This window comes from Nannospalax galili, unplaced genomic scaffold, assembly GCF_000622305.1.
Source record: "Nannospalax galili isolate Female #2095 unplaced genomic scaffold, S.galili_v1.0 scaffold646, whole genome shotgun sequence".
NCBI classification, from domain to species: Eukaryota; Metazoa; Chordata; class Mammalia; order Rodentia; family Spalacidae; genus Nannospalax; species Nannospalax galili.
The window spans coordinates 718,371-731,129 of record NW_008355279.1 but is presented as its reverse complement, the minus strand read 5'-3'; the positions used below and the strand labels follow the sequence as shown (position 1 = coordinate 731,129).

The following is a 12,759-nucleotide window of genomic DNA, read 5'->3' as shown; positions in this document are numbered from 1 at the left end:
TCTAATCCTTAAAAGATTTTAGGGTTACCTCTTCAGAGGGGGGAGTGTTGGTGGGGAAGGATTGGGCATGGATTTGATCAAAACACCTTATATGCATGTATGAAATTCTCAATAAAGTTTTGTAAAAGCTAAAAAAAAAATGGTCTTGGTACATAAAACTCAATATTTTAGGGGGAGTTTTTTTTTTTTTTTTTTGAGACAGGGTCTCCCTGTAGCCCCAGCTGGCCTGGAACTCACTATTTAGACCAGGCTGGCCTTGAACTCACAGAGATCCGCATGCCTCTGTCTCCCTAGTACTGGGATTAAAGGTGTACACCATTGCACCCAGCCTATATAAAACTCAATTTTAAAACTGAGTATAGCACTCAGCTGGGTATGATATCTCATGCCTATAATCCCAGCACTCAGAAGGCTAAGGCAGGATGATTCTCAATAGTTTGAGGTCGGTGTGGGCTACATAGTGAGATCCTGTCTCAGAATAAAAGCACACACAAAAATGGAAGGAAAACAAACACACACAGAGAATAGAAAAGAGGAAAATAGAAAAATACATGAAAAGGTTTTGGGATAAAAAAGTCAACCAATATGGTTGACAACAGAAATACCACAGAACTAGAGATAATGGTCAAGATAGGATGCTACCAAATGACCCCACTTGCCAGGAAGTAATTGAGAGGCTGAAGAGCAGGAGAAAAGGGGAGAGCAGTTACCCCTAGAAGTGAGGGAGGGAACGAGGGCATTAGATAGTTCAAAGTGCACAGCTTCAGAGCGAGCCCTGGAGCTCTGGCAGTTGTGTTGTGAAGAAGCTGCCCTAGTTATTGGTGCGGTCAGCCAGAGTTGGGAGCCCTTGTCTTACAGTGCCTGGCAGAATGCTGTAGTGTGCTAGCCCATGCAGAATTCTCAAAGTGCAGCAACTACAACCCCAAAGCCAATCATTTTTATTTGGACATCCAACTTGGGCTTTTTGTTTTGAATGGCCCTTCATCTGGTAGATGATAGGTGAAGCTGACTAGAAACTTCAACTCAGTCAACGTGAGTCATCTGGAACACAAATGTTCAATTGCCAAAATAATTAAGAGCACAGCTGCAGCACCAACAAGATGGCTCAGTGGGTAAAGGGACTTGTGTAAGCCTGATAAAATAAGTTCGATCCCTGTAACCCATAATGGAAGGAGAAAACTGACTCCCCAAAGATGTCCTATGACCTCTACAGACATACACACCTGCTGCGGTATACACACACACACACACACACACACACACACACACACACACACCATTCACACGTTCAATAATTTTAAAAGAACACAGCTTCACCCTCAGCACTCTTAACTATTGGTGGCTTACCTGTTCCTCCTCTTGTACGCAAGGTCCCAGTGTGAGAAGAAGAGTTCACACCCCCAAAGACTGTGAGCCCCTGGCCTCCGGCTGCGTGGAAGTTGTTGTAGTTTGGGATGGAGGTCACACCAAAGCTGGGGTAGTGCTGAGGAGTGGGATCTGTGCCATAGCGGTACCCGGAGCTCTGGTTCAGGCTGCCATCCCTCTCCTCTGTGAGTTTCGTTGCTTCTTTATCCTTACATTGCACACAGCCCATTATCTAAATTCCTGCCAGAAACAGAAAAAGAGGTACATGAACTGGGATGCTTCCTAGTTGCGTCACTACTAAAGAAGAGCACTCTATCAGGCTGACAGGTAACGTGAAGCAGTGGTATGGTCTGAGGGTTAGGAGGCGTCTCAGGTTCTCACATACTCTGGACGATGGCATGATCACATAGAACAGTGACCATCAGGTGCAGTTTTCTCAAATGAGGCCTGCGCGCCATACAATTCTACATTATCACACACCTTCTGAAAGACAGATCACCAGTACATCTTATGCTTTTCAAAACTAGTATGTGTGCTATAGAGTGAGTATATGCAACACTAGAGCAAAAGTTTCCACTATGGCAAAGGAAATCTCATAAGGAGGACCCAGAGAGCTGGAAAAGCCGAGATATAGACCCTAAACTCCTCACCACGTGTCTCCACTCATGAGTACTCATGCTTCAGACACAAAAATGATGATAAATATTAAAATGAAGAAAAGTTATGAAATGAAAAACTAGCAGAAGCAAAGAGGCCTGAATGTATCTGCAGGATGTCATGATAGCCTCCAGAAACAACAGCATTTAAAGCTGCTAATTAACATTTCAATTTCCAGCAGCACTTGACAGCCTTAAAATCATGCTGAAAAAGCATTCCTCTGCTCTGGAGTTAGTGGTGGAAGAAGTTGAGTCACTGTTACTCCAGCCTCCTCAAGCCTACTTCTCACCAGGCTCTGCGTCACAGTGAATCCCCAAAAGCCCAGCTGTTCATGATCCCAAGACACATTACTGGGGCTCCCTGTCTTCGTTCCACTCTTCCCGCTTCACACAGGCCCAACTTTTCAGCTGCTTGCCTTCAAGCTGGGAGATCTAGCCTTGGCATGTAATGAATCCTCATGTCCCAATTGAGATACCACTTCTTTTGCAAAGCCTTCTCAGACCCCACTTCCCACAAGCTGGGATGGTGCCTTTCTTATTCTCTCCCACAGCATCTGTGTTCCTTCATCATGTTCCCTCTGTGCCATACTGAAACGTGGCTTGTACACTTGCCCCATTGCCCAGTGGACTCAAGTCCATTTCCTCACAGCTCTATGGCCAGTGCCTAGCACATAACAGTTGCTCAACAACTGAATGAGTGAAAATTCTGTAGCCCATTGTTTCTCTCTTTTTTTCTATGCACCAAGCCCAACTCTTTTCCCGGTGACTTTTATTAGTAGCGCCCCCTGTACTTTCTAATTCACTGGCATGTATATGAGAAGTAAAGACTCAGAAACACACAGTAAGGTAGTTAAATGTCCCCATTTTGGACCACAAGTGGATGGGGGTAGGTATAACTTGCGGTAAGGATCCCTGCCAAAACTCTGAAAAGCAGCTCATTTGGGACCAAAGAGTCAAATAAGAAACAGATGACATCATGTGTAATAACATGTACTCACTGGGGAGGGCAGTGCTGGCATAGGACAGGAAGAAATCTGAGGTCATGAAGTGCAATGCCTGTGTTTCTATTTTATCTTGTACACCAAGGTCAGAGCTGCCACATGTGGCAGGGGAGAGTCCCAGAGACACTCTCAGCACTGTGGTCCCCTGGGCCAGGAAGCAGGGTCAGACATTCTAAAGTTCATTCCCATTGCACAGTTCAATACTTACTGAATTGAATGTGTGTTCTTCAGAATGAGAATGTTCATAAGAAGAGCCGCCTACTACTTGAGATCATCAAGTCTGGAATCCATTTCCTCATAAATCACTCGAGATTAATTTACAGAATACCGTGTCCAACATGCTCTCCAGCTTACGGTAAATGAATGATTTTAACAACTTTCCAACAGGAAATATAAAGTATCTCCAAGGCATGATTTACTGAGAGGGTTTCATCATTTGTTGCTGATATTGCTTCACTGCACTGATAAATATCTTATTTACTTTATATTAACTCTTCCAAGGTAGGAAGTAGCTTTGAGTTTCTGCAGAAGCCAGACAGAAACACTTGCTCCAAGTACTTAAAATTTTTTTTTTTATGCTTTCCAACTTGGGGCTGGCAGGATGGCTCCTGCAAAGAAGGGTGGCGAGAAGAAGGGCTGTTCTGCCATCAACAAGGTGATGACCCAGGAATTCACCATCAACATTCACAAGCTCATCCATGGTGTGGGCTTCAAGAAACGTGCCCTTTGGGCACTCAAAGAAAGCCAGATATTTGCCCTGAGGGAGATGAGTACTCCAGATGTGCGCATTGATACTGGGCTCAACCAAGCTGTCTGGGCCAAGGAATAAGGAACGCTCCGTATCGTATCCTAGTTCATGTGTCCAGAAAACGTAATGAGGATGAGGATTCTCCAAACACGCTGTACACCTTGGTCTCCTGTGTCCCTGTCACCACATTCAAAAATCTACAGACAGTCAATGTGGATGAGAACTGACTTCTGAGACTCAACATTATAAAACTGGAAAAACATATTTATGTGTATGAATGTTTTGCTTGCATGCATCTAAGTGCACCATGTGCAATGCAGTGCCTGCAAAGGCCAGGAGAGGGCATAGGATTCCTTGGAACTGCCCAAAAAGGTCAGGAGAGAGCCCTGGGTCTCCTGGAACTGGTGTTTTACCAATGGTTGTTAGCCACCATGTGGATGCTAAGAGCCAAATCTGGATCCTCTTGCAAGAGCAGCCAGTACTCTTAAACCCCTGAGCCATCTCTCTAGCTCTCCAAGTGCTTTTTTTCTTGGGAACTGCACTGACCTGCTTAAGCAGAGGGTGTGAGCCTAGGATCACAGTTTCATCAGTGGCTCCCAGCTGGGGGCAACTTTGCCAGCCCCTATCTACCAAGAGACATATTGGGAAATATCTGAAGACATTTTCAGCTGCCAAAACTCAGGGAAGAGGGGTACTTTCTCATCTAGCAGGAACAGGTCAGGGATGTTGCTAAGCATCATACATAGCACTGAACAACCTCCTGCAATAAGTAATTCCCTGGCCCCAATATTATTGGTGTCATCATGGAAAAATCCTGATATACACACAGAAAAGATTTATACTTGTATCTTTAAAACCTAAAACCAACAAGAACTTTCATTTGAAACTATCCTTCTAACAAAATACAAAAAAAAAAAAAAAATCTGAATCTTTGCAGAAAACAGGACATCACATTTCACCAAGCCAAGAAAAGACAATCTTCCAAATCACTGAAAACAAGTCCTACAGTGTAATAAACAACTAATAGCATAGATAAAATTTTATGAAACAGTGGAAGGGGAAGGCATAAATTCTTTGAAGGTAGGGATTAGCTTTTGATCCTCTGTTTCTGTATCTTCAAGTACCCAGAACACTGCTAAGCACAAAGAAGCATTCTGTAAAGGTTTGTTAAGTGAATAAATTAAAGCAATTAAAATTATTTTGGGTAGGATAGCCATCTTTTATAGAGGGACTAGCACTGCACACATCCGAAATTTTGAGTAATGCTTCTGCATGGATCTTGCTTCTTTTCTCTTAGTAATCCATGTAAAGAAACAGAAATAAGAACAGAAACAGACACATGGAAAAAAAAAAAACCCAAAACCCAGAAATAATGCAAGTTCCATTAAAAGTTAAACACAATGAAAATATCTGTGTAAGAATTTGTGGTCTTCCCACTTAGCTCAATGAGGGAGAGTGGCTCAGACAGACTAACCATTTCCTGATATAGTCAGAAGATTCGATAAGAGCTGTACTCAACACCAGCAGGTTTCTTGCCACAGGCGAACTTCTAGACATTTAAGCTAAAATAAAAATATCCCGATTACATATAGTTTTGTATTGGGGCTTCTATGTCTAATGTTGCAGGATCACTAACATGGAGTACACCAATCCACTTGCTCATGATCTGTGGGTCACTAGGAAACACTGTTAATGTCACCCTGAAAAAAAGTGGGACCCTGTAGTTCCTCTGATTGGAAGACATCACACAGCATGAACTCACGGCTCTCTCTACCCCTCTGCCATCTGTCATGTCTACAAAAGCTGGAGGAAGAGCATTTTGATCAACAGGATCCTGTGCAAATGGTCAAAGTGTCTGGATTACAGCAATGAGGCCCCTGTTCTTCAATCCTTTTGGAAATTGAGGGGCCTGCTTTTACTATGCAAATAAGACCCAATTTATCTGACATTTTCTTAGTCCTGTGTATATTTTCAAATGTGCCAGCAGCATTACACAACTCAGGGAGAGCTGCCAGACACTGAAATGAAGCATGGTCACACCCTGCTCCCATGAGGAAGGCAGATATGATTACTTTATGCTGCTATGTCACAGTGTGGTCTCAAATCCTTCACATAGCGTGCCAGTGATTGAAAGTGACTTGGAGTATTGGGCCTCTCAGCTACTACAGGCACAGAGTGCTCTGACCTGAGTAAGTGCATACCAGTCTGTGGGCACAGACTACACTCATATTTCCTCAGCTGCCAGTCCAAGAGCAATACCAGTATGTGCAAGTTCCACTGTTGCAGGATTGGTAAAAACTTCAGGAGTGTGCTGAGCTGGGTACTAAAACTGGCAAGAGAATACTGGCAGTATCCTGTACTAGCAAATTCCTCTCTCTTGTGACACACTGGTGCAGGCAGAGGAGGAATGGCAGCAGGAGGAGATGTAAAATCCACGACAAGAAACTGTCATTTCAGCAACATAGGCACTTTTGCTCTGGAACTAACTTAGGAGGGTGTGGAGAAGTGACAGTCTTTAGGTGTCACTTGCCACCCCTGTTCTTGAGAGCCAAGAGGGAAAGCCTGGCCTTGGAGCAGGACGGGTGAAGCCAGGTCAGCCAGTATTCTAACATGACTTGCTTCCTGGTATCTCCATACACTGTCCTTTTGGCTCTGATCTCCCCTTTTCCTAGGCAAGTCTCATGATGGAAGGAACAAGATGGGAACGGGACTAAGAGCCCAGAAATGGCACATAAGCAACTGAGGTAAGCAATGCTAAAAGAATTCCAAGTAGAGCTGTAGATCAACTGCAGCTTCATGCGCTTTGCCAGGGGAAAGGCAAAAGCTGGCAGCTTCCTGAGCAAACATTCCTTGTAATCAACAGCACCAGCATGTGCAAAAGGGTAAGATGTGGCAGAGGCACAGGAGAAATGAGCTGACTTCAGGAGGGGATAATCATGGCAGAGGGCTCCAGTAAAAATCAAAACACTTGTAAAATTAGGAACACCCATCAAGATTGACCTGAGGTATTTTACTAAATTCCTTTTTAAAAATTTAATTGATTGGGCTGGAGGGATGGCTCAGTGGTTAAGAGCACTGGCTGCTTTTACAGAGGACCTGGGTTCGATTCCCAGCACCCACATGGTGGGTAACAACTATCCATAACTACAGTTTCAGGGGAATCTAACACCCTCTTCTGACCTTTGTGGTCATTGTACGACATGGGTGCACTTACGTATCAACAGGCAATACACACATACACATAAAAAAATAAAAATAATAAATAAAAATTTAAAAACTCATTTACCTGTTTATTTTTATTGCATATGTATGAGTGTTTTGGCTGCATGCATCTAAGTGCACCAGGTGCATACAATGCCTGTATAAGACCAGAAGGGGGCATCAGTTCCCCTGGAACTGGAGTTTTATGTATATGATTGTTAGCCACATGTGGGTGTTGAGAACCCCACCTGGGTCCTCTGAAAGAGCAGCCAGTATTTTTAACCACTGAGCCATTTCTCCAGTCCCTTTTACTACATTCTTGATGGAGAAAGTGAATCTCTCGGGTGCTCAGGGAAGGTGATTATGAGTTTTCCCTCTGTAACTGCTGGAGTCAGGTATTTAGACAACTAAAATTTGGCTGGAAGCAGTGGGGGTTGGGTCACATGGTCTGCCACCCAAATATCCTGATTCACTGGCATCTTTCAGCCCTTTGCAGTACACAAAACCAGATGACCCTGACAGACTATGGGTAGACAGGCAGTGCTACCTCTGGGTTCAGCCAGCCAGGCCCCAGGAACTTGGAGGGTGGAGATAAAGCAGGATTGTCTCAGACACTTTAGTACACAAGTACTCCTGGGGGGCCTGAGGTTTTTTTTTTTTTTAAGGCCCAGCTATGTTTGTACTGCACAATCATAAAATCATGGGGGCTGAGCCACATATAGCATTGGGGCAGGGTCCACCCAGCCTCAGCACAGCATGTAGTGCTCTGCCCATGTAAGAAAACCTAATTGCTGCCAGCTGGAGGGAAGGCATAAGAAGATGTACCTTGCTAAGGTTATGTTGTGGTGGGTAGGATTTGGAGTTGTCTCCCAAGATTCCTACCCCTCTTGAACAAGCCCTGTATAATCCCTGGGAGAGTGAAAACTGGACAGTCACTCCTGATAGGCTGTGTGACCTGGCATAGCTAACTTTAAAGGACGTTATCCCAGTTCGGTTCACCTCCTCAAGTGAGCCCTGAAAAGGGATGGCTCTTCCTTGGACATGCAGAATCAAAGAGGGGCATTCAATATAAGAATCTCCACTGTGGCCTTAATGATAGAGGGGCCATGCGGCCAGATAGGTGGGGGGCTCTAGGAGATGAGAAATGCTCATAATTGGCAGATAGCAAGGGAATAGTATATCAGTCCCACAACCATAGGAGGGAGTTTGCTCAAGAACCTGCATGAGCCAGGGAATGGATTCTTTCCTAGTGAAGCTTCAGTATAACAACACAATCAGCTGGCATCCTGATTTCAGCCTTGCTGAACAAAGAACCCAGATACACTATGTGTGGGCTTATGCCCCATAGAACGGTGAGCTTATAAATGGATGGTATTTGAGGCCTGTAGAAAATGAATACATTATTTATGTGGGATGGGGCACTGTGGAGGAAGGCTCCAATCTTGATAGTGAGAGCCAATACCAGTGAGTGCTCACTGTAGGCCAGGAAATGGAATATGCAACTACACCAAATTCTCTTAACTCCCCAATCATGGGTGTTGTTATTTTCCCATCCTTCATGAGGGAGAACAAAGAGGTTGGGGAATGTGTTCACAGTTAAGCCCAGGGTAAGGATGAGAAAGATGAAGCCAAACAGCTGGAGTCCATGGCCAGCACAAAGAACCTTTGCAGCAGAGCTTCCTCTTGTGCCCTAGAACCCTAGCCAGTCTACACAAGGTTGTGGAAAGAGGCATGGAGGGAAGGAGCCCTGCCTCCACTGAACTCACCTCCAGATGAATAACAGAGTCCCTGATTTCAGGGATGGGGCCTCTGTCTCATCCACATTCTATACTGCAGAAAGTGCATTTTGTGGAGGTTCTGGGACCACAGTATGTGTAATGAGTCACCTCTTCCTTGGTGTGGCTTGGCAGCTTAATGACTGTTTGAGCCAACAACACTAAAGCAGCCTTCAATTTCCTGATCTTTCCCAGTCATGGCAAGGGTATTTATATACACCACGAGGGCGGCAGCATCACTTTCCTTGGTATGAAAATGATCTCTCTTACTGCACTTAAATATGATTCACTTTTTTGCAGACAAATTACTTCACAAACTGAAATGTTCATATAATCCCCCTATACTCCTGACCAAACACAAAATAACAAATACCTACTCACAGTAGATTCCTGTGAAGAAGACCCCCACCAAACACACATCCTAAACTAGTGCAGTCTCTGAGGCAAGAAGACAGTGCAAAGGTGGGAATACCCATGATGCAGATTCCAGCCACATGTGGTGACCAGAAAACAGAGCTGATTTAAACATCAAATCAAAGCTTTGCTTCAGAAATAGAGTCAGACCTATCTGATCATTGATGTGTGACTTTTGCAAAGGCTCTCAGGAGGGTGAAGATGGATCTTGTTCCTACCCTGCAAAGCAAAGGGATGAACTGGGATAAATCACTCATGGAACATCATGGTACATTAAGAAAAAGCCACATTCCTAGCACCTGGAATCTTCTGTGGCTTCCCATCTTTGTCATTGCCTATGTAGGTAACCCCTAGGCTGAGAAGCGCAGTTCCTGTCCCTCCTGTACAGCTTTCCACTCTCCAGTGCCTGGAGATGTGAAAGCACTTAATGACAGGGAGACAGAAGCAGGAGACCCTGTGGGTGAGAATTAGCACTGCAGCTGAACAGGTCCCAAACCTAAATAGCCAAATTAAGTTTTAACACCAAACCATGGAAAGGCTCCAAAAGGAGGGTAAGAACTCGTTTGCTTTGGATTTCAGAGTTAAGAGGTGATGCAAATAAGGATGGTATGTTTAACCCCGTCTATATCAAAAGGTTTAGGAGGAACTGGGACATGGATTGTGAAGTTCTTCAGTTTCCACCTGCCTCACCCCAATCCTTCCAGACCACAGAGAAGTCCCTTTGGCTATACTTCTACATTTTGTTTTGCGAAATATTTCACAAACCATAAAATATAGCTCTTTAAGGTATAGGACAATGGTTTTTAGGATATTTGTAAAGGAACAATCACTACTATTTAATTCCAGAACATTTTCAACATACCCCAAAGAAACCCATGCTCACCAAGCAACCACTTCCTCATCTTCCCAGCCTCTGACAACTAATACTCCACCTTAAGTTTCTATGGATTTGCCTATTCTGGATATTTAATATGAATATAATGATATAATATGTGGTCTTTGGTGACTCTTTTTTAACCTGGTGTAATCTTTCAAGATTCATTCACAATGTAGCACGTATTAGTGTATCATTCCTTTTTATGACTGAAAAATATGTCACTGTATGACTATATCACACGGAGCTTATCCATTCATCAATTAATGGGTATTTGGGCTGTTTCCTCTTTTGAGTGATTCTGTTATAAACACTCATGTACAAGTTTGTTTTTGTGGGTATATATTTTCAAATTTCTTGGGTTAGAATCTTAATATATAATTAATTTGTAAAGATACAACAAACTAAGACTAGGAAAATGGGAAAATGTAATTGGCAATACAAACACACGAAAATCTGAAACTAATAGGAAAATACTATTTTCAGGAGTAATCAGAGAAACACAATTTAGATTAGTGAGATAACATCTTTCTAAACTCACAAATTAAAAGTCTACCCAGTACCATAACAATGACCAGCACAGAAAACTATATTAGCAGTATTGGCTCTTGGATTTGGGGGATAATCAACAGCTACCTAATTGGACTTAAAGCCCACTCAATGAGAGGGAACACATGCGTGGAACTGTAAACAGAGCCAAACAGACATGGCTGGAAAGGTCATAGATCTTAGTGAAAACTCCAAGCCTGTCACATTCCATGGCAAATGTAATTTTTTACTACATGCTAAATATGGATCCTTATATTTACAGACAAGTATGCCAGTTGCCACTCATCAAAAAAGTTTCTTTTGTTACAGACAGAGTCTATCACAGAGTTCCACAACTTATCACACACAGAGAATAAGAGTCTGTGAGATGCCCAACTCTAAGTGACATATCTACAATGGAACCTCTACACCTAATAATGCTCATGGAACATAGTAGAACAAGGGGTAGAGAGAATACTAATGCATCTCTCAACTCTCATCAACAAAGCTCCCTCATGCAACAGAGGGCCAGGAACACAAAAGGCCACAAATGGCCAAAGTGTAGAGAATAAGAGTCTACAGAGTGTAGGTCCCTGGACAGGACTCCTATATTAAACTTCACCCATACAGGGCTCAGGGATCACTACAGAGATTGTAAGAGTCAGAGGAGGAGGTACATGATCATATGGAAACAGTCACAGGCTCCTGGCCTATAATGTTCTCATATGAACCTAAAGCAATGGTGTCAGCATACACAAGATCCACGCAAACTCAGTTAGATAAAACTCGGCATAGAACTGGGGAAATGGGCAGCAGGTCCCAGCCTTAGTCAAAGAACTATTGGCAGCTGATTACTACTGGCTGAGGTAGAGCTAGTTTTCTTTAAGGGAGAGATTCTAGACAGGCTGACTAGACCCTAGTGAATGAACTTGCACTGAGGGACATCTGGGAACACTAACTTAACTCAATAGGCCTTAACATATACGACAGAATGCCTGAAATCTGGTGAGAAGGTTATGGGGGCGGGGGGTACAGATGGGGGAAGGGTATAAAGATAATTAAGATGTTTTGTATGAAATGCACAAAAATTCAATAAAAATACATTAAAAGTCTACCCAATAGTGATGCAGCTTCTTTGAAATGAATATACTTTTATACTGCTAGTAGAGAATGGGAAGCTGTAAAAAAAAAATCCTGGTAATGCCAACAAAAAGCCTTAAAAACAGGCATGCTTTCTGGCTTGGGAATTTGTGCTAAGAGATAGTCTATGAAGTGTTATTTATCACTGAGGAGATTCAAAAATTTATAATTACTTAATGAGAGGGTGGTTGCATAGTACATAATGTATGCCCATAAAGGAGTTAAGTAGAGAGTAAAACTTGTATTTCCAGAAATAATCAGTAATATAGAACAGTTCACTATATATGAAGGAGCACTGTATGATTTCAGCTGTGAAATGGACGCCTAGAAAACACTTCTGGAGGAAATGTGCTAAAATCACGGGAGGCAGTGTTATTATGGGAGACTGTGCTTTCTTTGCTTTCTGATTTTTAGTCCTTAGATTGTCTATACTGAGAATGCACCATTTTTATAATGCAAAGTCTTTATTTTTTCGTCAGAAAGATCCTTTCAGTTCCTGATTGAATTTGTATATAATTGAAACAACCATACCTTGACGATACTTTGCAAGCTGAAAATGAGAGAGAGACAGAGAGCGAGAGAGACAGAGACAGAGACAGACACTAATTCCAAAGCATGTTAAGGGGTAACTTCTACTGGAAGGCACAAAAGGTAAATGGTACCTAAGAACAGTAGGATTCTTAAGTATGCTTTCCAATCCTCAGTGGGTAACAAAGGGCTGTGCAGGGATCAGGTAGTGAGTGTACACAGATGAATGCAGTAACTCAAGTAAGGACACAGGTGAAGCGAAGCCATGTACCATCTTCAGAGGACTCTGGGTGACAAGGATACACCTGGGATAACAGAGCCAAGAATGTGATGACCGAGTGAATGGGTATTGAAGGAGCTTTGGGCCCTAAGTCCTAGGCATTCGGAAAACCCACCAAACTCAGAAGCAGGCAACTTCTGGGACTGGGGGTTTAGAGTGAAGAGCTGAGTTCTGTGTACCCGTCAGCTCTAGGAAGGAGGGGAGGAGGAACCAGTGATCTTGCTCTCTGGATGCTGGCTGGTGGTGGAG

At 43.2% G+C, this 12,759-nt stretch overlaps 1 protein-coding gene and 1 pseudogene across 1 annotated transcript in view; one reads left to right on the top strand and one right to left on the bottom strand.

Annotated features, from left to right (window-relative positions):
* The window catches only part of Fyn (FYN proto-oncogene, Src family tyrosine kinase), a gene marked incomplete in the record, with an annotated part of 221,391 nt that overhangs the window by 54,562 nt on the left and 154,070 nt on the right, over positions 1-12,759 (bottom strand). Inside the window, 1 exon segment of the mRNA XM_029555724.1 lies at positions 1,348-1,605. Within this exon segment, the coding sequence (XP_029411584.1) occupies positions 1,348-1,594 (247 nt within the window).
* Positions 3,609-3,997, top strand: LOC103749531 (annotated as a pseudogene).